The sequence below is a fragment of the Megalops cyprinoides genome, chromosome 16 (assembly GCF_013368585.1).
Source record: "Megalops cyprinoides isolate fMegCyp1 chromosome 16, fMegCyp1.pri, whole genome shotgun sequence".
Classification (NCBI taxonomy): Eukaryota; Metazoa; Chordata; class Actinopteri; order Elopiformes; family Megalopidae; genus Megalops; species Megalops cyprinoides.
Genome location: NC_050598.1, coordinates 24,146,587 through 24,171,578, shown reverse-complemented (window position 1 = coordinate 24,171,578; position 24,992 = coordinate 24,146,587). Strand labels below are relative to the sequence as shown.

The following is a 24,992-nucleotide window of genomic DNA, read 5'->3' as shown; positions in this document are numbered from 1 at the left end:
AGGTCCGAAATCGCCTTTGCGTCTGCCACACCGCCAAGTAAATAACCCTCACGGTTACCTGTCAGGGAGAGTTACTGTCAAATGCCTTGTTTTTCCAGAGTACAAGTCCTGTGTTCCCTGTGAATGTATGTGCATGTGCACATGGATGTTTGTGTGTGGGTGTGCGTGTGTGTGTGTGTGTGTGTGTGTGTGTGTGTGTGTGTGCCTGTTTGTGCCTATGTGTCATAAGGAGACCTGGTGAATGTTGGGTTAATGCAGTAGGTGAGTCATTTGATCAGTGGGACAGAGCTACATCCACCATACAGCTCTCACCTGGTGTTTGCTCACCTCTCGTCCCCTCCACCAATGGCAGCAGAGCTCTCCCCAGTGGCACGGAGGGTACGTCTCACCCATGTCTCACATGTGGCTCCGCTCCGCTCCACCGAGCTGTCGTGACATTCACATGACGCAGTGGGGGAATAGAGGCAATGGACCCAAACAGAATGCCTCCAAGAGCCGGAAGGCACGCTTTGGGAAAAAAAAAAAAAAGTCAGTGAAAATTAGCAATAAGCTCATCTTATTTCCTTAGTGTTAATTAATCGCTGAACCGTGAAACGGCATCTGCTGATTCAGCTAGCACGTGGAGATGGAGATGGAGTTAAATATGGACTTGTGCTCGTTCCAAAGTGACGCACAAGAGAAGTGTGCTTGTAAGCCACACCGGGCAAATTCGGTACAAGGAAGTGCTTGCAGCCAGGCCTGGCGCTATGGGGCTGCTTAGGGGTGCATTGCACCCCCAGGTGGACCTCAGTGCACCCCCATAGTATTTATGACTTTTGTGCCCCCACCCATGGATTGCAATTGCGCCCCTCTGTATTTTTGCCTGGCGCTGGGCCTGCTTTCAGCTGGGATGAGGCAGGCACAAACCTTGACAGTGGTCCAGATTGCGTCCTTGTACTCTGCCTCCTTCAGGCTGCAATGGTCTTCCCCCATGGGCAGTGCTTATCGATTACTGGTTCCTGTGTCATGAAGCCTTCTGGCTGACGATGGGTCACAGACGGCTGTCCTGTGTCAGAAGCCTGGCGCGCAGCTGGTCTTGGGACACCTCAGAGACTGGAGCTAACACAGTCTGACTGCTGTCGCTACGGCGATGCCTGAGCATGCATACGCACTAACACATACCCCCGGGATCTCTCGGCCCCCCCCTCCCTCTTCCACACCCTTCCCCTGCCCCCAGCATCTGCCATCTCAGTGCAGCAGAATGCACCCATAAAAATCTTTAATTAATCTCAGCGTGCTCACTGCAGTTGAAATATGTGCGCATAACATTCAGTGCTATGTGCTCGCCAGCCAGGCCTTAGGACATAGCTGGCAGCCTACTGCAGGGATGCGGCTCCATTACAGAGCTGTGGGTCCCCATTTGTCTGGCCTGCCCTGAAAAATTGACTGCATGGGCCTGATGGTTGTCTCTGAATGCTTATGTTCGATCTGTAAGCTTGGAAGCGCGAAAGATTGATGGACAACCTCACTGAGAGGTTGTGGCCGTGGCTAGGTGATGCTGAACTACTACAAAGTTGGTGGCACACCCCGTTTTCACAGCTTTGTAAGGTGCATCTTGGCTTGTCGTAAATGCATCGATGTGTAATAAGTTCTGCTTAAAGAGCGTTGAGTATTCATGTGTGTCCATCTCCATCGTGGTCCAACAGGCAAACACCAGACAGTGGGCAGAGGCGTCTTAGTGGGGTGTGACATATAGTGTTCATCTACACAAGGTTCTGCCCTGTTCACATGGGCCTGTGCCATGCTGGAGGAGATGGGGGGGGGGGGGAGGGGGCAGGCCACTGCATCGAGGCACAGAGTGGGAGGGGGAGTAGAAACCGCCTGTTTGATCAGAGCTGCTAACCCTGACTTTATCTCCACCTTTGTGAGGGCTGGCGGCAGCCCTTCAGATGTTCACTGTTCCGCATCTCTGTGATTCCGACCTGTCATCACCGCTGCGGCTTTGGCAGGGAAAGATAAAGCCGGGCCGTGTTTCCAGACACACGTAATGGCCTGTGCAGGAACAAGGGCCTCTGCAATACTGTTGCTCACGGTGTGAGCTGTGCGATGGCTTTGTGAAATTTTCAGCGGATTGCCGTTTTTTTTTTGTTAGTTTTTTTGTTTTGTAATTTATAGCATTTATTTATTCTATGCAAACTCGCAGACACAGGCTACGTGATGTGAAATCCTACGGGTTTGCTCACTCAGAGATGGAGGATTTCTAATAAAATGTGTATGCACCGGGTGGTTTATTGGGTTTATTAATATAATGGGAACATCACTGTAATGCTGTTTCTCTCTCTTGCTGTCTCTCTCTCACTCTCTCTCTCTCCCATCTCTGCGGTCTCAGCATGGATGTTGCACAACCTTCCTGTTTATTCGTTCTGCCTACCCCCTCACTCCGGTCTGCACACACCGCGCTGATTTTGTGTTCATCATTTTTTTTTTTTAAATCATATTCTGGAGGCCTAATGGTATTTTGAGCGTTAGCTGCCAGCCAAAGATTTCCAGAGTAATTGAAACACTGGACCGCTTTCACACACACTGACTCATTCATTCCCAGCTGTGATTCTGATAGAACTCAGAGACCATCCCCACACGCCACAGGCTGGTGGGTAAAACTGTGTTTTATATCTGATTGAGCATTGTTTCATTGATTGTTTTGCACCCATAATGCCAACTAACAAATGCGGTCTCTGAAAATGTTTTCCCCCTCCTTCGTTTTACCAGTATATCAAAATTGACTGTCTCAAAGCAGTCTTTTTTGTGGATATGACGTGTTCTCACCGGCCACATTCAAGTGCACCTGGCTTGTTCTCAGTCAGTGTTAATACTGTGTGACTGTGAAGTGCTTAAGAATTTCTAGTTTTTGTGAGCGCATGCTATTTATAGCTATTTATGTAGAAGCTTGCGCAAAAGCTGAAGAAGCATGCAAGCTGAAGTGATAAGGCTACTGTTCCTCTATCATTATGCATACACTTCTGGTGGGTGTTTTGTCTGTATTGATTATTGCTGCTGTGTTTGAACGCTAGTCAATGCACATGAAGTTTTCGGGAATGATTACATGTAATTAACGTTTGAGTGTATGACAATTCGAGTGGGCGTACGATTATTTTAAATACGTCTAAATGTGCCCGTTTGAGGAAATAAAGGGGTTTAATTTTACATAAGCTGCTACGTGAGTTCCTTAAGGAATGAAGTTTCCCAAACTGTATGAAAGTGCACGCGGTCCCTGCTAATGACACAGCTGCAGTGCCGACTCTTGGCCACTTCTCCATCTGCACTCCACCTGTAGAAAAGCTGCTTGATTTTTCCACCGCCGCCTATGCAAAGCAGCTCGCTAGCTATTTTAAGCAGCACCCTCCAGTGCATTCTCATAGCATTGAAGAAGCTTGACTCTACACGACGGGACTTGGGAAGAATGAATGCAGCGGTTTTCCATGCCATCCCCCTGTTTTTTTTAGGGTTTCCCACAGTAACACAATTTAATAAACGTGTTCAGGCTGTTCTTTGCTGCTGTGTTTATTTGTGGGGGGTGCGTTTGCCACAACAAATACAGTTATTCCGCTCCTCCCGCTTTTGGCCTTGCTGCGTCCGGCTGAGAAATTGCCCGCAGGTATGCCTGTAGGTAGTGTCAACAAGGCTGGGAAAATTTGTTGTTATTAAACCTTTATTTAACCAGGACGATCACCCGTGAACAAGTTCTTATTTACAATAATAACCTGGCAAATAACGGAAAGAAGTTAGGGTAGGGCAGTGTTAAAATAATATGTGGCAATACAAAACAATATGAATATGACATGAATATGAGGTAGTAGTACTTTATTGATCCCACAGCTAGAACATTAATTTCTCACTGTACACGACATGTAACACAATATACAGAAACACAGGGAAATAAGTAGGACAAAGGAACAACACAAGTGCAATCAACAACACTGCTGAGAAAGCCAGAGCTAGAAAGAGGGTTCCATTTGTGCACCTATACACTCATTCCACAATCTCACCGCAGTTGAGAAAAGACTTCTTAAGACTTCTTAAATCTCTCTGTTGTCGTTCTTGGTAAAATAAACCTATTACTGAAGCAGCTTTGGTACTGGCAGAATGTGGCCTGAGTGTGAGTTGTTATCCAGAAGCGAGTTAAGTTTTACTAGCAGTCCTGTGTTGTGCATGGAGTGTGTCCAGTTTTTGCCCAGTGATGGAACCAGCCATCGGAATCATTTTACTCAGGCTGTTGGCATCTTGTTTAGACACATTACCACCGTAACAGACCGGTGCATAACTCAAAACACTTGCCAAGACACTATTATAGAAAACCAGCAGCATTTTATCATGTATGCTGAATGATCTCAGTTTCTTCCAAAAAATAAACACTTTCTTGTTGACGCACACGGAGTTCTCCTTCCAGTTTAGTCTGCTGTCTAAAATCACACCAAGATATTAATATCATTCAGCAGTGCCTGTGATACAGGGTTATGTAAGCTAGATGGTTAACATTACAGATTGCATTTACAACTATCAGTTAAAAAGGACTTTACAGAGCCAGTAACAGCAGGCACAGAAATAATTGAAGGGGGTGTAAGTGCTCCTGTAGAAGATTCCAGCCCCTAGCAATGGTGTAGTGAAATGTCCTGCATTGGAGTGGACTTTTACAGAAATATTTTACAGAAATATGAATGATCTGAGCATGAATAAATAGGGCAAACAATTCATAAACCTGTATTTAAACAGCTAATTGGCCAATAGCAGCCTCATTTACTCATTCCACATGTGCACACAGTTACAAATACTGTTTGAAGTGAAATTTCTAAGGGATCTGCTATTGATATGTTTGTTAGTGGCAACTGAGCATCTTTGAACTCTGAACATTCATTGGTTATCGCACTCACTCACTCACATTCGACCAACAGCACATTTTACTGGATGACTTTCCATTCTTTTCTAGAGTGACATCCAAATTCACAGATTTTTGATGGGAGAAGGCTGATTCTTTACACACATCATCTCTATCACTCTGCTACTAGTATACCAGTAGAATGGATGGTATTGCATCACTTTCACATCATGTTTGTTTTGAATCAGAATCTTCAGAGTTGCCAGCTGATAGGCTGATGAGGAACCAACAGCTTGTATCTTACGCATGCCACCCATTCGGTGAGCGTGGGTGCTGATTTGGAGGTGTGTTGTTTGTCTTGCAGGGCACGCCTAGAGGCTCTCTCGGACAACAGCGGGAAGCTGCAGCTCTCCCTGCAGGAGATCATCGAATGGCTGACGGTAAAGGATGAAGAGCTATCGGAGCAGCTGCCCATAGGGGGCGATGTGGGGGCCGTCCAGCACCAGAGGGAGTTCCATCAGGTGGGTCTCACTGCCTTGCAGAACCTCCAAACCCCATGAATCATATTTATTATTAATAAACATAACAGTCGTGAACCAAGGAAGGTATGTGAAGGCAAAGGAAAGCAAAGTAAGAGGTCATTTCAGGATGAGGCTTCGTCTGAAACAGTTATCTTTAAAAAATCTCCCTGCTCACCATTGGTGTGAAAGAGGAAAAATCCACTCGAGTGCAGAAAACCGAAATAATCCATATATGGAATTCTGAGAAAAATAGTTTGGACAAATTTAGTCTGAACTATGCCCTCCTTTGCAGAGAATTCACACAATGGTTGTGTTGTGTGTTGGTGTTTTATCAATTACCTTTGAAAATGGCTACTTTTCTGTCTGGTGTCTGCTGTGAGGTTTGCAGGATTCACTGAGTCCGCATGCATACACACACATTCTCTCTCTGTTTCATACACGCACACACACACACACACTCACTGTAATTGGTTCTGTTCTGCTGCAGAATGTTCCCTCTCCCTTTGTTCTAATTTTCTATCTTGTCAGTTTTCCAAGGGTCTCTGAGAGGAAAGTATTGACAGTACATGTGCCTACCACGTCCCCACCACCCCCTACCCTGACAGCGATATATAAAATCAGACAATTAATTAACAGAAAGAAATGAAACCTCACAGGCCTGTTTCTCTGGTGAGGGTAGAAGCACATGGTCTTGCTGTATTTCCTCGATTTTGATACTGTGCACGAACCTGCAAAAAAATCTGACTGCGTAATGTCTTACTGGCAGCATAAACCGCTACTGCCGCCATTCACCCACCCCCTCTGACAGCCTCATTTTCAGTGTTATATTCCTCTAGTATGTTTCCAAGATGCGCTCGATCCCAGAGCACCGCGTTGCTCTGAAACTTTTTCCGACAAAGCAGAGAGGGAAATTGCATTGGTTGGTCTGCAGAGAATTGCACTGTTTTAAGAGGTGTGAATTATTGATCTTAAGTGGATTTATTCCTCTCTGCATCGGTGTGCGGATGCGTGTCCCTGTGCGTGTGTTTATGTGGAAACCGCTCGTACAGACTAGGGGAGCTCCAAGTTTTTTGTTTTCAACGGTTCTGCAGCAAGGAGTGCTCAGTATAATAGGCTCTCATGGGCTCTGGTAAATAAAGGCAGTCAATTTTGAGAGGGTTAATAAAAATGATTCCTTTTGTTATCTTGCACATGCATAATTCACCCAAGCAGGATCTGTAATCTTGCCTTTCTACATATGCTTAATGGAAGGGAGACCTCCCTCCGATTCAGTTTAAATCAAAGCCTAAAGCTGAGGGAGGGGAATTTCTGCCTCCTTTACGTTGTGGATCTCTGGGGCGCTTAGAGATTGGTGTATTAACTCACCAGGAATGGAATAGGGAAGTGCAGCCTGATTTTTTGTGAGTTTTCCCCTCATTTTTTTGACTAGTACACTGAGAGTTCTTATTTAATATGATCATAAGACCAAATTTAATTTGATCTGTTGTTATCAGGAATGGCTTGTTGTGGCTGTGTGGTTTAAAAGGTACCGAAAGACACTGGCCACTGTGCTGTTCTCCGCGGGTAATTCTAGGGTGTAATACAGGAGGTTTCAAATAAACGGTAATCTCTTCGTGCAGTAAGAGGATTGGGCGACAGGCTTTGCCAAAGGAATCTTCGGAGGTAGAGGGAAGGGGTCCTTTTAGATTTCATTTTAGTTTCCTGAATTTGTATGAGTGCTCCTAAAGTAATGCCAAATGCAGCATTGGAAAGGAAGGCATTTCTGGAAGGCAGTGAAGGCCCGCATGACACAGAGAAATTTGGGATGTTTTTCCATCTTAGGTCTCATTACTAGGATATGCATGGTAACTTGGGCTCATGCCGGGAATTAATTGAAAGTGGCCTGAATGAAATATATGGGAGCCCATCTTGATTACACCTGAGGTAGGGCCAAGTGGCCTTTGGCCTTTGACCTTCCACCTCTGGGTTTCACCAGGTGGCGCCGAGCGCCCGCAGTCTGTGCTCTGACCGGTCTCTCTGCAGGCCTTCATGGAGGATGTGAAGTCTCGGGGCCCCTTCATCTACTCAGTGCTGGAGTCAGCGCAGGCCTTCCTGTCACAGCACCCCTTCGAGGAGCCGGAGGAGACGCTCACCGACAGCAAAGGTCTGCTCACGCACACAAAAGCCCCAGCGCTCACACATCCTTGATCAACAGCAGTGCTGGTGTGAAACTCTGCCTTTCCACCATCGGGCATTTTGCATTACATTACATGACTGGCATTTGGCAGACGCTCTTATCCAGAGCAACTTACATCGGTTACAGTTTTTACAACGCTATCCATTTATACAGCTGGATATTTACTGAGGCAATTCTATGTTAAGTACCTTGCCCAAGGGTACAGCAGCAGTGCTCCAGCAGAGAATCGAGCTGGCAAAATTTCTGTTACAATTCCTGCTCCTTACCACTATGTTACCACCACCCTGCTGCCCACCTGGCATTTGTCTGTCACGTGGACAGCATTATAAGCCTAAATGGCCGTTTCTCCTCTTGTTAGAGGACCAGCCTGTGCTGGTGCTTTGCTTTTTGGAGGAAACCCTCTGACACGGTCCCCCGGTTGACTAACGAGCTTCCCCGACACCCCCGCCCCCCCCCCCCCCCCAAAATCTTCCAGAGGTGTCACCGCGGAGACGGATCCTGAACGTGAGCCGCTCAGTGTGGAAGCAGGCCAACGTGGCAAGCGACCTGTGGGAGAAGCTAACGGCGCGCTGCGTGGACCGCCACCGGCACATGGAGCGCACGCTGGAGAGGCTGCTGCAGGTGCAGGGGGCCATGGGCGAGCTGGCCGTGGCGCTGGAGCAGGCCGAGGGCGTGCGGGACGCCTGGGAGCCCGTCGGGGACCTCTTCATCGACTCGCTGCAGGACCACATCGACGCCACAAAGGTACGTGGCAGGGCCAAACACCCTAAAACAGGGGTGCAACAGCAGGAGTAGGCATGTAATTACTTTGTATTTATTATTTTTGATAATATATTACGTGCAGAAGAACTGCAACTACACACAAATGCAGGCAAACACGCCGATAGCCATCTCTAGTCTGCTTGTTTTTCATAAACAACTGCAATGACACACATCCACAGGTCATGCCGAAAAGTCACAGTGCCAACTACTGTTTGCTAATAACTGTCATTACTCACTGAATACATAGCAATATTTGTGTGTGTGCGTGTGTGTGTGTTTTTTTGTGTTTGTACGTACATGCTTGTGCGTTTGTTGTATCTGTACATGTGCATACCTGTGGGTACATATGTATGCGTGCACGTGACATTGTGTGCATTTATGCAGATGTGCATGTTTTGCCGGGTGTTGCAGGGTGATAAAGCGGACACAAACACGTAAAATCAGAGCTGGCAGTAGCAGTTACCGGACTACTCACGTATCCCATTCTCTTTCATTTCCAGAAGGCAAGGATTCACTGCTTACACCACACTGCACATTGGCGCATCTCACTCCGCAACTTTGGCATGATTGTTATCCCCCTAACTAAACACAGACTTCCCAAGTCAGCCTTGTCAGCAGCCGGGCTAAACAAAAAGTCTCTGGCCTCATGTTTATATTATGAGCCTGCAGCAAGGGTCCATTAGAAACAGCCAGAATACAGTAAACACAGCTCATTAGCGGTGCCTTGGCTGGCTGCGCTCTGATAGTTGCATAACCCATCAGTGAGGGGAGGCCCGAGTGACCGCACCTGCCCTGTGGTTTTGGGTTGCGGGAAACAGCCCGAAGGGTCCCCGGTTGTGATTGGCTGTCGTCTCCTACTCCCCCCCCCCCCCCCCCCATCCCACCACCGTCCCCCCAGCTGTTCAAGGAGGAGCTGACACAGGTGAAGGAGGGCATGAAGCACATCAACGACCTGGCGCACCAGCTGGCTATCTCCGACGTCCATCTGTCCATGGAAAACGCCCGCTCCCTGGAGCACCTCAACAGCAGGTGGAAGCTGCTGCAGGTACAAGACCCCCCACCAGCACCACCCCTTCCCGCCACGGTCTTGTCCCCGGGTCGCCACGCAGGGCTCCTCCCCCTGATTGCCTGTTTGGCTGTGACACAGAGCACTTTGCAGTAGAAATAACAGAAACATATGATTTCGGTCTGGCTCCCTCTCGCCCTGCTCCGATCTTCCGGTGCTGCGCTTGCCAGCTTGCTCCAAATCAAAGCGTGGCGCACCAGAGCCCGCTTGCACCGCGCCTCAGACATGTTCCGGTACTTTCCTCGGCTGCCTCCGCATTCACGGTGATGAAGCTGGTGGTGTTTGCACAGTCATGAAACCCCCCCCCCCCGCCCCCCCGGAGGTGTGCCTCATCTCTGCAGTTAATTAAGCATGCCACATGGAAGCGCTCAGGAGCAGAGGAGGCGGGGAGGGCGCCAGAAGCTGAGAGGCTGCTGAAATAATAGCTCCCTTTTTTTCCCTGTTTCACTGTGTGCTCTGAGTTGTTCTTCATGCTGGCATCTTTACCCCCCCCCCCCCCTTGAATTATGTGGCAAATGCAGAAATGATGATTAAAGTCGTTTGAATAAAAGCTGTGCTCTGCGTCTAGAGACACAAATGTAATGCAGTATAATGTAATGCTGATTTCTGTTTTTTTTTTTGTGTCTAATATTTTTGTCTTTAATAATTCAGTCGTGCTGCCTCAGGTGAAGGCACAGCATATATGAGAGATATATTGTAACACACGGAATCGCATCTTTTCAGTGCCTTGGAGTTTCTCCAAATTTCGTTATCCATATGTAAATAGGCAAAAATTTTATCCTTCATATGGATGCAAACACACAAATGAAATGCACATAAATATGTTTTGTGCTCTAAGAAAAGAGACTCCTTAGCTCCCTGTAACACTGACTTTACTCCGGTAGCGATGTCCTGAGATGACTTTGGAAACCTCCACTCTGTGCCCCTCAGTCAGTGGATTTGCCGACCTTGTTTATGTAGTCAGACGTTTCCAGCATTCGCGGATGATAATTTACACAGTAAATCCATTGCTCTGTAAATAAACCTGGATTAGCAGACTTAAATCCCGACGGGCCTGTGAGTCGGGAAAAACCAGCCCATCAAAATAGAGGGAAACTCTACATACTGAAATCCCTCGCCTCATTGAAGTTCGTTCGCCCTCTCTCTCCCCTCTCTCTCCCCGCCGCCATCCCCGCCACTGTCCCCGACATCTCTATGTCAGCCTGAGCATCTCCCTTTGAAGTGAATGGAATATGTTCCTTTACCCATCTCTCTTCAAAGGCTAAACATGTATTGTTTTGGAGAGTAGCTTGGGGCGGGGGGTTGGGGGGGGGGGGGATTTAAACTGAAGCCCCCCCCCCCTCCCCGTACATCCTGTCCCACAGTTCACCCCAGGATTTCTCCACTTGCATCTTGCAGAGCTGCATTGAGGAGAGGCTGAAACAGCTGCAGGACGCCCACAGAGACTTTGGACCCGGTTCCCAGCACTTCCTCTCCAGTAAGTGAACTCTCGTCTTCCCCCGGTTGTTCGCGAGCCCCTGCTGTGATACCGGCCTTCTGGGACAGCAGCGGCTCTCCTAACAGTGTGTGGCGGCCCGCGTAATGGCTCTCTCTGAGTCAGGAACAGAGCCTGCGTCTTTGTTTTGCAGCACCACGTAGAGTAACATCGGCGGCCCAGCTTCCCGCTGGGGCGTGTGGTGAGAGTGCCGCTAGTTAGAGTGAAAGGGGAGCACGTCTTCATTAAGCACCAGCTCTGAGTCAGAGAGGTCCAGATTCAGCAGGTCTGCATTTAATTGTCATGGAGGAACAGTGCTGTTGTGTTCTGTGAGTGAATAGCGTTTAGTTCCACTTTTTCGGTCGTGGGCCAGGCATCGCTATGGAAATAAAAGAGTTATCTTATCGTACAGGCACAACAACCTTAGCTGTGGAAAATAAACTTTCTTGTAATTGCCGAAGCAAGCCCCTTGTGTGTTTCTAAGATAATTATTGTTCCGTCAATGAATTAGTTGCTTTTCACACCCACAGTCCGACCCAAGATCAATACCCCCAATTCCACCTGCCCATCACCTCCCAGAATGTCTGTGGATGGGGTGCCCTCTGGTTTTGGCAGAGTTTGGCAGAGTTGTCGTATTCAGTTTCTGGTTTGACTGACACTCGTTTTTTTTCTGCAGGTTCTGTGCAGATTCCATGGGAACGTGCCATATCCCCCAATAAAGTGCCATATTACATCAAGTAAGTCCAACATGTCGACCACACTTCAGCATGTGTTATTTGGCATATGCTCACACACAGCAAAGGTGCTTGAGAGCCTAAGTGGATGTAGTCTGTGCTGTGAGACCGTGAGAAACTGGGGGCTCCACGGTGAGAGGTGGAAAGTGGAGATCATGGCGCTTATGTGATCCTGAAATGGATTTCCACTGCTCTCTCAACGCATTGTTACTCAAGTATCAAATCTCTGGTGTCATCACCTGTAATGGGGTCTTTGGAACAAATGGTTTGATTAGCCTCTCCTGTTGGAAGCCATCCTCTGCAGATTAGCCTTTTGAGCTATCTTGAGACCAGGCTTATATAAATATTGAGTTGGCCTGATCCTTGCCTCGTTCAGGGTGAGAATCTGTAAAGGCGAGTCTGGGTACTGTATTGAACCCTCTCTCCCTTAGGGCGCTTAGCTGTTTACTCTATCAATACTCCCTCTATCCGCTCGCTAGATTCGCCGTGTGAGCCTTTCAGCTTCAGCGCAGAGTCGATCAGCACATCCCTTTGTAGCATCTGCAAAGAGTTTTGTTTATTTTGTTAATCGCTACCCACCCCCGGCGTGTACAGGTTGCCCCCACCCTGCCGTGTGCGTGGTTAGTCTTCCTGTGCTACACATCTGGGCTGTCGGTGTGTCTCCCACTGAGCTTCATCAATCGTGCAACACTTTCAGGCAGGAGATGATGAGAGCTCAAATCGCCTCCAGGATTTTGTCAAACTTCACCTGCCAGGAGCGTGTTAATTTATTTATGTGATGTCTTCTTTTTTCCCCCCCGACTTAGATCAGGTCGAATCGTGTTTGTTATGCCGTTGGGCCAGGTGCCGGTGTGTCGCTGTGCTTTGCTGTTGGCTGTAAAAGCCTTTGCGTGTCTCCCCACACCGGCAGTACAATCACAGCCCGAGTTTCTTTGGTTAACATGAATTCGTGAAGGGTGGAACTGAGTGAGGACTGTATATGATCAGTGTTTTCTCTCTCTCTCTCTCTCTCTCTCTCTCTCTCTCTCTCTCACTCCCTGTCTCTCCCTCTCTGTCTCTCATCTGATCTCATCTGTGTATCTATCTCACTCCCCCACTGTGAATTTCTGTCTCTCTCTGTGTGCCTGTCTCCCTCTGTGTGTGTCTCCATCTTTGTATCTTCCTCTGGCTGTCTCTTGCTGTCTGTATCTATCTCCCTCCGTATGTGTGTATCTTTCTCTCTCCTTCTGTCTCTCTCTCTCTTTAGCCATCAGGCCCAGACAACCTGCTGGGACCACCCAAAGATGACAGAGCTGTACCAGGCTCTGGGTAAGACAATTAAACTTCCTCCCAGCCTTTCATATCCACATTGCTCCACTGGGGGTGCAAAATTTCCATTACTTCACCTTGTCGCTCATTAATTTGGGATATTTCGCACACCCAGAGACTGCAGCATCGCTCTTATTAACCTGGAGGTGCCGTTTGCCAGCTATATGATTGCTGTGCATGAACTTAATTAGTTGTGATTAAACAGCATTTGCTTTCTTTATTAATCTGATCTGACTGGGGGTGTCCAAAAAGCGGCGCTTTGAGCGACCCGGCTTGCACAGACGCAGAAAGCTTAATGAGTCGTCTGATCACGCCGGCTGAGTTTGGAAAACAGGGAGGTGAGGGCAACTTGGGTTGGATGTGTTTGTTTCTCTTACATGCTCCTCTTTCATCTCTCCCTCCCCCATATCCCCAGCTGACCTGAACAACATCAAGTTTTCTGCATACCGGACGGCCATGAAGCTGCGGCGAGTTCAGAAGGCCTTGCGATGTATGTATTGTGCCCCCCCACCCCTTCCCCCAGTTACAGATTTTTTGACACAGTGACGCTGCCATCCTTTAGTGTTCCACATTATATCAGGCCCGGGGAGCTCCACTGTGCTATGTTGCTTCTGATATTTGGGGCCTGAAATTACGGTTATTTGGGGCTAATTAGGCCTAATAATTGGTCCAGCTGAGTGACTGAGGGGGAAGGTAATTAAGCAATTTGGATGAAATGTAAAGGCATGCCTTTGCAGGGCCAGGCACGGCCACCCTGGCTTATCTCCTTCAGCGCAGACAGCAGGGAGGCGGTGGACGAGTCGTCCTCCCCTCCCCCTCCCCCTCCCCCTCCCCCACGCTGCCGCGTAACCAGGGAGCCTCTGGGCACCCTTCCCCGCAGCCCTGCAGCCACATCCCCCCCTTCAGGCTCTTTATTCTCCCCTCTCCCTGGAAATGGCCCAGCAGTGCTCAGCTGAATGGGAGTGACGGACACACTGCTGATCAGCTCTCCCTCTCTCTCCCCCTCTCTCCCTCTCCCTCCATCTCTCTGCTGGTCCGCTGGCCCACGTTGTTAGGAGAATTAATTACAATGCTGCCATAGAAACCGCGGGATTCTTTGAGCCTTTCGGCACCGATGATCGAACAAGGCTCTTTCAAAAAAAAATAATAAATAAAAAATAAATAAATAAATCTAAAATGCCCTTTAGTGTCTGAAATATTGAACACTCTGCAGCCATCTCCGTCTGTACGGTTAAATTATCGTATCATCCAATTATGGAGGACCTCAGACAAGACCCACTGAAGTCTGCAGTCTGTTGAAGAGATTGCATCTGGTTTTGCAAAGAGAAGCAAAATGTGTCTGAGCTCTTACCGCTGCTGCTGCCAAGGGACAGACACAGAGGTGACCAGGCGGTTGCGTTTGTCTCCCAGTGGACGTCCTGACGCTGGCCAGCGTGGGGGACGTGTTCCGGGAAGAGGAGCTGCAGCATGGGGAGCACATCATGGACGTGGTGGAGGTGATCCACGCGCTGACCAGCCTGTACGAGCGGCTGGAGGAGGAGCGCGGTGTGCTGGTCAACATCCCGCTCTGCGTGGACATGTGTCTCAACTGGCTGCTCAACGTCTACGACAGGTACCACATGCTCCCCTCTGCCCCTGTGCCTGTGCTCCACCCTCCCCCACCAATGCTCCCTCCATTTTTCAGACTCCTGCTTATGTCCCACCCCCCCCCCCACCCCCCCCACCCCTGCCCTCCTCACCCATAAAAGGTCATCCCATTCCCTCCCTGAGCCTCCCATGCCATCAATACTCCACTCACTCCGTTACATTATATTACATTATTGCCATTTAGCAGACACTCTGATCCAGTATGACATACATAGGTTGCCATTTTTTTACATGTTACCCATTCATACAGCTGGATATTTACTCCTGGGTTAAGTACCTTGCCCAGGGTACAACAGCAGTGCCCCAGCGGGGAACCGACCTGGCAACCTTTCAGTCACAAGTCCTACTGCATTGCCAGTATGCTACACTGCCACTCCATCAAGTTGGGCCTATGTTCCAGCCCCATTCACCTCAAAGCCCCACCCATCCCTGCCCCTTCTGCCTGGCTCCTGGATTTGCGCCCTGGTGTAGCCATCAAAGCAATCACAAGGCAAAAGGTCAAACAGATTCAGTTGGAGCTGACCGACCAGATCAAAAAACTGTTCCCTTTGATTCCGAATGCAAATTTTTCCCTTCTCTCTGTGTGCTTGATTATGAATTTTAGGTGTGCTTTCTTGAAGCTAATTAGTAAAAAATCTGTATTTTTATTTCTACACATAAATTTCTGGCAGTGCTTTTTTATTTTTTGATTAATATTCGCTCTGCATAAGAATGAGTTGAACATATTCAGTTAACTCCAGGACTTTAAAAACACTGCAGATGATTTTTTTTTTACATTCAGTTTGTGTGACTGCCAGTTCTGAACCTCTCCTAATGTGTACCCTGTTGGAATTTGTGTGCCTTGGAATTTATGTGTCTGCTGTGTGTTTGTGTCTGTGTGTGTGTGCATATTTGTGTCTATGTGTGTGTGTGTGTCTGTCTGTGTGCGCACATGTGTGTTTGTGTGTATCTGTCTGCTTTTGTGTGTGTGTCTGTATCTGTGTGTGTCTATCTGTCTTTGTGTGTTCTTGCGTGTTCATGTGTGTGCACGTGTGCTTGAGGGGAGAGTAGTTTTTGTGACTCCTCTTTTAAACAGTTTTTAGGGATTGTAGGCACTGAAGATGCTGAAACACAGTCAGTGCATATGCTTCTGCACTCTGCTGGCTCTGTCCTGGCTGCCCCTCCACAGAGTCAGAGCAGTGACTCAAGCGGTGACGGTGCTGGGACACGTCACGTTCCCCATGAACTCTCGCCATCCCCCCCCCCCCCCCAAAGCCCGAAGCCAGAGAAGCAGAGACAGAATCTGACCCACTTAGCTTTGCCGTCCAAAGACTGTGCCCTGCCGTCGGCTAACGATCCTGCACCTCCCCGCGTCTGTTCTCTGCTTCATAGTTAAGATCGGAGCCAGATGGACCCTTGCGATTGGGGTCAAAATTTGGCTGATGAAATGAGGCAGATTCATAACTTGCTATGATATTCAGGGTATTTTTGTGATACACTTGCATGAAAATTATAAGACTTATAAGACTAATAAACAGTCATTGTATGTTACCATGTGTGTATTTGTGTGTGTGTGTGTGTGTGTGCATGTGTCTGTGTATGTATGTGTGTGTGTGTGTGAGAGAGAGAGAGTGTGTGTGTGTTTGTGTGTGAGAGAAAGATTCTGTATAATCCTGTGCCATCATGCACTGGTGTAGTCCTAATGTTACACCCCCCAATCATGTGATGGTGAAAAGTGGGGCACCCCCTCTCAGTTTCTGTACCCCTCTGTGTGTGTGTGTGAGAGAGAGGGAGAGAGAGGGAGAGAGAGAGAGTTTGTGTGTGTGAGAGAGATTCTGTATAATCCTGTGTCATCATACACTGGTGTAGTCCTAATGTTACACCCCACAATTCACGTTATGGTGAGAAGCGGGGCGCCCCTCTAAGTTTCCCTACCCCTCTTCCAGCGGCCGGAACGGGAAGATGCGTGTCCTCTCCTTCAAGACAGGCCTGGTGTGCTTGTGCAATGCTGACGTGCAGGAGAAGTATCGATGTGAGTCGCTCACAGCGCCGTCACAGAGCTTTACGTAACACAGCCCACAGACCCAAACAAACGCACGCAAAAAAACAAAGCAAAATGAGCCCGTCTGATTACACGCATTACATAAGACATCCACTCAATCTAATGGAAGGAGCCGCTAAGCCTCCATTATGTCAAAAGCTCCTTTCTTTTGTTTTACCCCCGTGCGTAAAGTGCTTTTAAGCAGCCGTCTGCCTCAGAGAGGCCGCAGCCCCTGCTGCTGTAGATTCGGTTTCCTTTTTTTCGATTTTCAATTAGGCTCTAATATTTTATCGGCGCACAGCTTGAAGGGAAACAGTTTTAGAGCGCCTTTATGGCCATTTTATGAGCGAGTGCCGTAAAACGCTGCCACAGAAGGGAGAGATGTACATCCGCAGTGAGAACTGGTACACCAGCCCCGGTGGTTTTTTTTTGGGGGGGGGCGGGGGAGGGGGGGGGGGTGAGAGCTAGTACCATTGGGTCAAAGGTAAACGTTTACAGCTGGCGGCCGTGCTTTGATTGGCCGTGATTTTGATTATTGGTCTGGAGCAGGAAGGAATCATCCCTGCGAGACGGGGCTGCAATACCGGGGGTACGATGCCAGATTTTCTCAGAGATTTGATTGCACATTTAGATCTCTCAGCTCAGGGAGTATCACTGATTACAATTATAAAGAGCACATCTGGTGTTATTGAATCTGGCTAAGATTCCCTGCTTCCACTGACAGTAGTTTAGATCTTGCTTATTCACACCGTAGGTTTCGTTTTCTTGTCTATAGAAAAATATAACCAAGGGAGAGGCATTGTATTCTGCTGCTATTTATATTTGTGTTGTGAAGTGTTTTCACACTCCTGTCTGCCTCTGTATCCTCAGTAACTGGCTAGAGACGGGGAGACATGACAGTGCCTTACAAGCCTTAGCTAATGCACACACTCATATCAAGCGGAATATTAAATGCTGGAATGAGGCCTGATTTTTGTCGTGCGTAATGCCTCTTTTTCTCTTTTTCCTCCCTGTCCCTGGCGCTCCCCTTCTGCCGGGTGACACGGTGCTTGGTCAGATTTGTTCCGGCAGGTGTCGGGGCCGGGCGGGCTGACGGACCAGCGTCACCTGAGCCTCTTGCTGCACGAGGCCATCCAGATCCCCCGCCAGCTGGGCGAGGTGGCCGCCTTTGGGGGCAGCAATGTGGAGCCCAGCGTGAGGAGTTGCTTCCGCATGGTGAGCCAACCGTCGGTCCTCCGTCACCTCCTGACCCCTCCTGTCCCCTTCCTTTCTCACCCTTGCCCCTCCTATTGTGCCCACTATCTTTCTGTCGCTGCCTATCACCTTCAGTCACGCCCTGCTACCTCAGGCCACACCGTGTCACTTCCTGTCACTCTCTGTCAAACCCCGTGACCTCCTGTCACCTCCTGTGATGTCCTGTCATTTCCTGCCACAACCTGTTCCCTTCTGTCTTTTCCTGTCACTTCTTTCCACGCTTTGTTACTTCCTTTCATGCCTTGTCACTTCCTGTCATAGTGTCACTTCCTGTCCTAGGACACAAGGTGGTCCTGCTTTACCTTGGTGGCTGTTGTTGTTGTTGAATGTGGTTGCTAGTTGGCTAATGGTGAATAATCATTAAATTTCATTACATTCATTTAGCAGATGCTCTTATCTGGAGTGACCTCCAGCTCAAAAAAACAGAAGTGTATCCATTCAAGTTGAATGGGCAACATTGTCAGACTAGGCTATCAACACTCCCAAACCATTGAGTGTGAGCATAACACTATTCAAGCCCTACCGCTAGTTAACTTGTGAAGCCTGACCAGACAAGGGAAGCCAAATGTACTATGATACATCACAGTCACTAGATTGTCACCAATCGTCATCATATATATGATGTGATAAATAATAATGCATTTTTTTATACACATGTAGGAACAGGGAGATGTTTGCCCTGCTTATAACCTGTTTTGTAACCCAGTTCCCATAAAAAGTAGTCGGCGAGCCCTACCATAGAACATCTATGTATTTTACATGGTCAGTGGTAGTTTGCAATGCAAAAGCTTTGATTAATGCCTAATATAATTTAATGCATGCATGGCTGATGGTGATTTGCTCATAGAGAAAACTAGTCATTTTGGTTTAAGGTACAGATTTTTGGGAAATTGCCCCACGACTTTGACACTGGGTTGTGTGGCCGATCCTTCATTAAAACCCTGCTATATTCAAGTCCATGCCTCTGATAACGGCCATGCTAATTAAAATCCATTAATTTCAACATTTGCTTCATGTCATGTATTTTAATTCTGGCTGAAACATCAATGTTATGCCAATCAGAAGTTCTTGTATCTCTTGTTAATCACTGGCAGTATTAACACGGCCAAATTGAACAATGACACGCTTAGGCACTTTTCTGTGTGAACCATAGAAAGACTTCGGTGTAGTAATGACTGGTGAACTGCGTATTCAGGCTGTGTAGATTTGAAATCATATACTGTACAGTCTCTGGTGCTCTGACTGTGAGCCCAGGATGTAACAATCAGCGAAAATATTTTTCTTGTTAGCAAGACCCAGAGTGTTGGTAGAGATATGGTGGAGGAATATGAGAACCAGTTTAAGCAACCCTGCACGTTGAAGGGGAGGGTCCAGTTATCAGGGTAGAGGCAGGTCCGTACCCTTGGAAATTGTCAATGGGTGACAGAGGGGGGACTAAGGAGATTTTTAAATACCATACTGTAGCAGTCTCGGCGCCAGGAGAAAATACAAGGGGTGCAATTGCCATCCACAGGGCTGCACAAAAAGTCATAAATGCTATGTAGACATCGGCATAAAAGGAGACAACTGGGGTTGCACTGAGGTCCATCTGGGGATGCAGTGCACCTCTAAGCACCCCCACAGTGCCAGGCCTGCCTCTCAGCCACATATAGGAAGGATGTGAAACGGCCATAATACAAATGAGGTCAATGCAGTTTGGATGCACCTTTGGTGAGTATTTAGGATGTTCAGGATCATTTATATGCCCCAGGCTGTCTCTGTATTGTGTCCTTATTTTGCTTCTCTCCTGTCGTCCTCTTCTTATCTTTTCTGTATCTGAACTGTACCTGGATTCACCCAGTGTGGATCTGGACTAAATCTATTTGTTGGAGTGCAGACCGAGGGCTCAGTCTCTAGCCTGCTGTCTGCTGCATAAATGCACTGGTGTACTCGACTTATTATTTATGTATTTAGTAATTATTATTCAGTCTGCATTTGCTGCGCTTTGGGATTTGTTTTTAATGTTGTCTTTACTGCTCTCTGCTCCCTCGGTAGCCACTTGTACTTATGTATTCTGCAACTGGTTATACAGCATCTGCTTGTCTGGTGTTTGTACACTGCTCTTGTGTACTCTGATGCCATGAATAAGGAATGAATCCAAATAAATGAGTAAATATATAATAAGAATAACACTAGTAAGAAGAAGAATGCAGTCAACTCCCTATAGTTTCACATGAGAGAACTGAATCCTCTGTCTTATTGCACAGCGTGCAGTTAGTTTCTTTTAAGTCTCATTTGCTTCCTTGCTCACATTATGTGCATATCCATGGCGACCACAATCCCAAACGCGTGCAGTTTCCAGTAGTTAACTGTTACAGTGACCAATGCTGAAAGAGGACATGTCTTTATGGCAACTCATGCTTCAGTGTCTGTGTTTTTCATTAATTGCCAAAGTTAGTATGCGGTACAAGGTTGTGTCTCCCTGGGTGCTGTTGCTGTTCCCTCCCCCTACCTCCTTTTTCATCAATTTCCCCATGACCCCCCCCCCCCCCCCTACTCCTTCCCCTCCGCCTCCTGGTTTAGGCGCCAGGGAAGCCAGCCATTGAGGTGTCTCACTTCCTGGAGTGGATGAGCCTAGAGCCGCAGTCAGTGGTGTGGTTGCCAGTCCTGCACCGTGTGGCCGCGGCTGAGTCCGCCAAGCACCAGGCCAAGTGCTCTGTCTGCAAGCAGTGCCCCATTAAGGGCTTCAGGTGAGGCTGGGCGTCTTACCGTACGGTCACACGGACGACACAGGAGAGAGACAAAGCGCCCGGCTGCCGTTTATTTTCAATGACAGTTGGCGATTTACAGCGACAAGAGACAAGTGGCCGATGCAAAGCCAACTAGGTTATAGACTAGAGGTCTATTTTATGCAAATATGGAGCGATGCAACACTACCAATGGGAGTGAAGGCAGTGTGAAACATGTTATTGAGTCTAGTTTTGTAACCTAGTAACCACAAGCCAGGAACGCCCACAAGTGAAAAGTGACAAGGGTTTGTCTCCCTCCATGTGTCATCCATGTGACCGTAGGGTTACACTAGGGGGAGCTAGAGATCTCAATGAAATGAGAATTCTCCAATGAAAGAAAGAAAGGGCTGAGAACAGTTGGGCTGAAACTAAAGTTAAAATACTGGCTGGGATTGAGCATCATCTGGAGATGGATTTGGTAAATTAATGTCTTTTATGACTTTATAGGGCTGCATCACTGACCGCTGGACAGTGCCATATCTCTCCGAAGTCATTGCTGAGTCCTGAGGATGCAGCACAGTACATTTCCCTGATTCTGAAACTATTGTGGTATAGTGGCTACTCTAATTCTGCCATGGCCCAGTTGCTAGTAATTTTCAGAATTTATGTGCACCAACTCAAACCTAACGCAAAGAGGAGCTAAAGATTTCGCACCCGCTGTGTAGAACACAGAGGAAAACACTCAGAATAAACTGGGTTAAGTGAGAGTCAGCCCACTGGCCTGGAGTGAGCGTGATCGGCTGACAGGTCCAGGCTCCCCCACTGTCCTCCTTACAGGTATCGAAGCTTAAAGCAGTTCAACGTGGACATCTGCCAGACCTGCTTCCTGACAGGCCGCACCACCAAGGGCAAAAAGCTGCACTACCCCATCATGGAGTACTACACCCCGGTAAGACACTCTGCTCATGGTCTTGTCACAGGGCAGGTGTCAGGACCTCAGTTTGTTCAAATGTCAGTAGGGTGTAAGAACGGCTCAATCTGAGTTATCTCGGACATGATGGTACGTCTGAATGTAGCCCACAGGAGCCTGAATTGTTACGAGAGTAATGTGTTCTAAGCCGATTCTGGGTGGATGTTGTCTGTCTGAGAGGTGTTTACGCCGACAAAGATGAAAGCGTCACTCTTTTGTTAATCGGCCTCCCCGTAGACGACCTCTGGGGAGAAGATGCGGGACTTTGCCAAGACGCTGAAGAACAAGTTTAGGTCCAAGCAGTACTTCAGCAAACACCCACAGAGAGGCTACCTGCCTGTGCAGTCTGTCCTGGAGGCTGAAAGTGTGGAGACGTGAGTAATCAGCTTAAACCTGCAGGTCTGCCTCATGTAGAAAGTGTACAGATCCCAGAGGGCGACACAGTGAAATAGGAAGTAAAATATTACTAAGTAAAACATTGCTATAACATCAGTAACGTTCCTGTCATAGGTACAGAAACTTGTATTTGCAGCACTGGAACATTTTTGACACATCAACACATCCTCTGATACCTCTGACTTAGAGGAACAGCAGTTCGGCCCCCCATGGGTACAGGAGACAGAGAGGTGTCTGCTAGCAGTGAGCAGGCAGGTGGGAGGGGTGCGGGGGTGTGTATTTATAGGCGTCCACAAGGGGAATGGCAGCCGAAACGCTGTTAATGCGGCGGTGACAGGTGATTGACAGCTGTGCCTCTGTGTCTGCGCCAGGCCCTGCTCCTCTCCCAAGCTGCCCCACGCCGACACCCACTCCCGGATCGAGCACTTCGCCAGCAGGTAGGGGTCCAGCTGCGCACTGCAGTGTCTCCACGCTTCTCTGCCCGGAGGCCCCCCGTCCTCGGTCCTGATTGAATCAGCCGCAGGCCGTTTCAGACGGGGTGAGGGAGAGCCGGGGATTGATGGGTAATGAGGGGCGGTGGTCAGTCTGGTCGCGCCGTGGGGTTTTGCCGCAGGGTCGACAGGGGTCACCTGGCATCTGATTAGCGGCGTCCTCCCCGCAGTGCGGCGGCCGGGCTTGGACTCAGCGAGGTGCCAGCCCAGATCAGCGTCTTGTCTGGCAGGAGGGCTGCAGCAGCGTTTCAGACACAGGGTGTTTGTTGGCCGCAGAGGGGTCCTGGAGTTCGTCTTTTGTTTGTTTGTGTGCTTAAGCGCTGACAGGCTGCTGACAGGCCGAAATCACAATGTGCCAAACCAAGAGCAAGGAGCCTCCTTCCTTTTCTCTTCCCTCTGTCCTTCAGTTTCGTGCCCTGCCCATTAGCCCCACCTCTATTAATTGCCTCCGCTCAGAAATAATCTCCACGTTAATTCATCTGCTGCCAATTAGTAGGTTTCACTGGCTCGACTCCTGGGCGCAGGCTAAATAAATAAATAAACCTTACTGGCACGCTGAGCCCTGGGTGTCTGCCAGAACTCTTAAAAAAAAAATAAAAAATAAAAAAGGAAAAAATGTCCCTAAGAAGCAGAGCTACAAAACCTGAATGGAAACTCTAGTGCCTTTTGCTGCGGGATTCTTCAGAGTGTGCTGTGGTAGTTAGGAAGCTTTGCCTGTAACCTGCAGGTTGTTGGTTTGGATCCTCTGTGGTGTGCACGGATGCTGCACCTATGAGCACAGCAGGTACCCTGACTTGCCTCAGTGAGTAAATGTATAATACAGCGTGTAAAATGTGAGCTTAGAAAGTCGACCTGAATAAGCACATCTGCTTAGAAAATAATCAATAATAATTCCTGGACAAATGTATGCTGAAGAGGCTCTGAAGATACTCTGTTTAAAGGATTCAGTGCTGTCTCACACACTGTGGCCAAAGCCCTCTGTCTAACCAGAATGGTCCCATCCTCATTTCCAGTCAAAACGCTAAGCTTACTTTCTCCTCCAGAAAATTTAGAAAGACTAACGCTCAGAGACACGGAACATTATTTTTTGCACTAGATGTTATTCCTTAGTGAAATATGAGCTATCGCCAAATTGAGAAAGACAGCCCCTTTTTATGACTTGGAGAGGATGTGATTGTTGAAGATCAATCCTCGTTTGTCAGCATGCAGAATGGTTCTAATTCAGGTTATCTCTCAGTTCTCGGCTCTCCGCAAAAAGCAAAATGTGTTAATGAGGAATCAAATTATGTATTTACCTCCTCCGTCATTGTCATACCTTCTTTTGAGCTGTAATAGAAGTCTAAATTGCTATCAACACTAGGCTGTCAACACTGCAGGGCAGATATTTGAAAAACTCTAAGGGGAAATGTATCAGTCATTTCCCCGGAAGGGGAAAGGCACTCTTACAGTGAAAGGAGTGGGTGTTTTCTCTTAATCCTCTGTTATAATGTTAGGCCCCAGAAGGGAAGTCTGTTATTTGATGTCTTAGGTTGCCTCTAAAGGCGGAAGATTTGCCTGTGCGTCATTGAGAGTGAAGTGACTTAGCAGGGAGGATTTGTTCCGTTGTTATTGAAGACACAGGGCTGGCAAGACCGTTGAGAACGAGAGTGCCACCTGCACACGCACACCCCACTGCAGATGCACTGATATGTAGACCCTTCCTAGAGTAGTATCCTAGAGATGCCACGACCTGTTACGTAAGTCATCGTTAATCACCATTATGACAAACCCCACCTCTGCCTCGCTGACCCTCCCCTGCAATCTGCATGAATGGCGATCTTGGGCTGAGGCTCCTGTGAGATCCAGGCCAGACGCAGGCCCCATTCCAAACAGGCAATGGATGTCCTAGGTGACTAATCAGAGTGGTCCCTGGCTGAATGAAGGCCATGCCAATTCATCGGGACAGTGTGGGGCTGGTGGGAGGTGCCCGGGAGGGCAGATGATGCACTATTGATTTCCTGACAGGCTTTTCATCACTGCCAGCCTCTGTCTCGCACCGGCCATCCTCCATCAGCAGATGAGTTTGGTCTGGTCTCTGGTGGGTAATCTCAAAAGCGGAGGGCCCGACAAGGCACTTAGCACATTTCATTACACTCTGTGCCCAAGCAGCAGGGCTCTTAATTCTCCAGCTTTTCCAGTATGCCTCTGAAACCTCATCACTCCCTCCAAAGTGGTTTTTGTCTGGACGGTTATGCTGAAAGCAAAGTTTCAGACTGTGTTGCCCACGTATGGAATGGGGAAATCAGTCAGTCTTAGCGGCGTTGGCTTCAAAGTGCGATTCCCCTCTCGGTAACTGTCCGTCTCTTTACCTCCAGACTGGCAGAAATGGAAAACCAGAACTGCTCCTTCTTTACTGACAGCCTCTCGCCAGACGAAAGCCTGTGAGTATATCACCACCCACACACACCAAGACCTTCACCACTGACAAGGTCCTTTGCAAGAGCATGGCTGAGTGAGGGTGTTTGTGTGTGTGTGTGTGTGTGTGTGTGTGTGTGTGTGTGTGTGTGTGTGGATGCGCACACATACGTGTGTGTGTGATTGAGGGAGGTTTCGCCGGCTAATAAAAATGAGAAA

The 24,992-nt window shown here is 48.2% G+C and overlaps 1 protein-coding gene across 2 annotated transcripts in view; it reads left to right on the top strand.

The window, feature by feature from the left end:
• The window catches only part of drp2 (dystrophin related protein 2), a 79,312-nt gene that overhangs the window by 49,205 nt on the left and 5,115 nt on the right, over positions 1-24,992 (top strand). Inside the window, exons 3-18 of one of the 2 annotated variants that reach the window (XM_036548092.1) lie at positions 5,217-5,373; positions 7,396-7,516; positions 8,025-8,293; positions 9,210-9,356; positions 10,776-10,854; positions 11,528-11,588; positions 12,832-12,893; positions 13,309-13,383; positions 14,304-14,505; positions 16,466-16,551; positions 17,618-17,775; positions 20,377-20,543; positions 21,360-21,471; positions 21,730-21,866; positions 22,260-22,325; positions 24,734-24,799. In XM_036548092.1, the coding sequence (XP_036403985.1) occupies positions 5,217-5,373; positions 7,396-7,516; positions 8,025-8,293; positions 9,210-9,356; positions 10,776-10,854; positions 11,528-11,588; positions 12,832-12,893; positions 13,309-13,383; positions 14,304-14,505; positions 16,466-16,551; positions 17,618-17,775; positions 20,377-20,543; positions 21,360-21,471; positions 21,730-21,866; positions 22,260-22,325; positions 24,734-24,799 (1,965 nt within the window). Of the gene's footprint in view, positions 1-5,216; positions 5,374-7,395; positions 7,517-8,024; positions 8,294-9,209; positions 9,357-10,775; positions 10,855-11,527; positions 11,589-12,831; positions 12,894-13,308; positions 13,384-14,303; positions 14,506-16,465; positions 16,552-17,617; positions 17,776-20,376; positions 20,544-21,359; positions 21,472-21,729; positions 21,867-22,259; positions 22,326-24,733; positions 24,800-24,992 lie in introns of those variants that run through there. The other variant, XM_036548091.1, reaches the window with a different exon arrangement.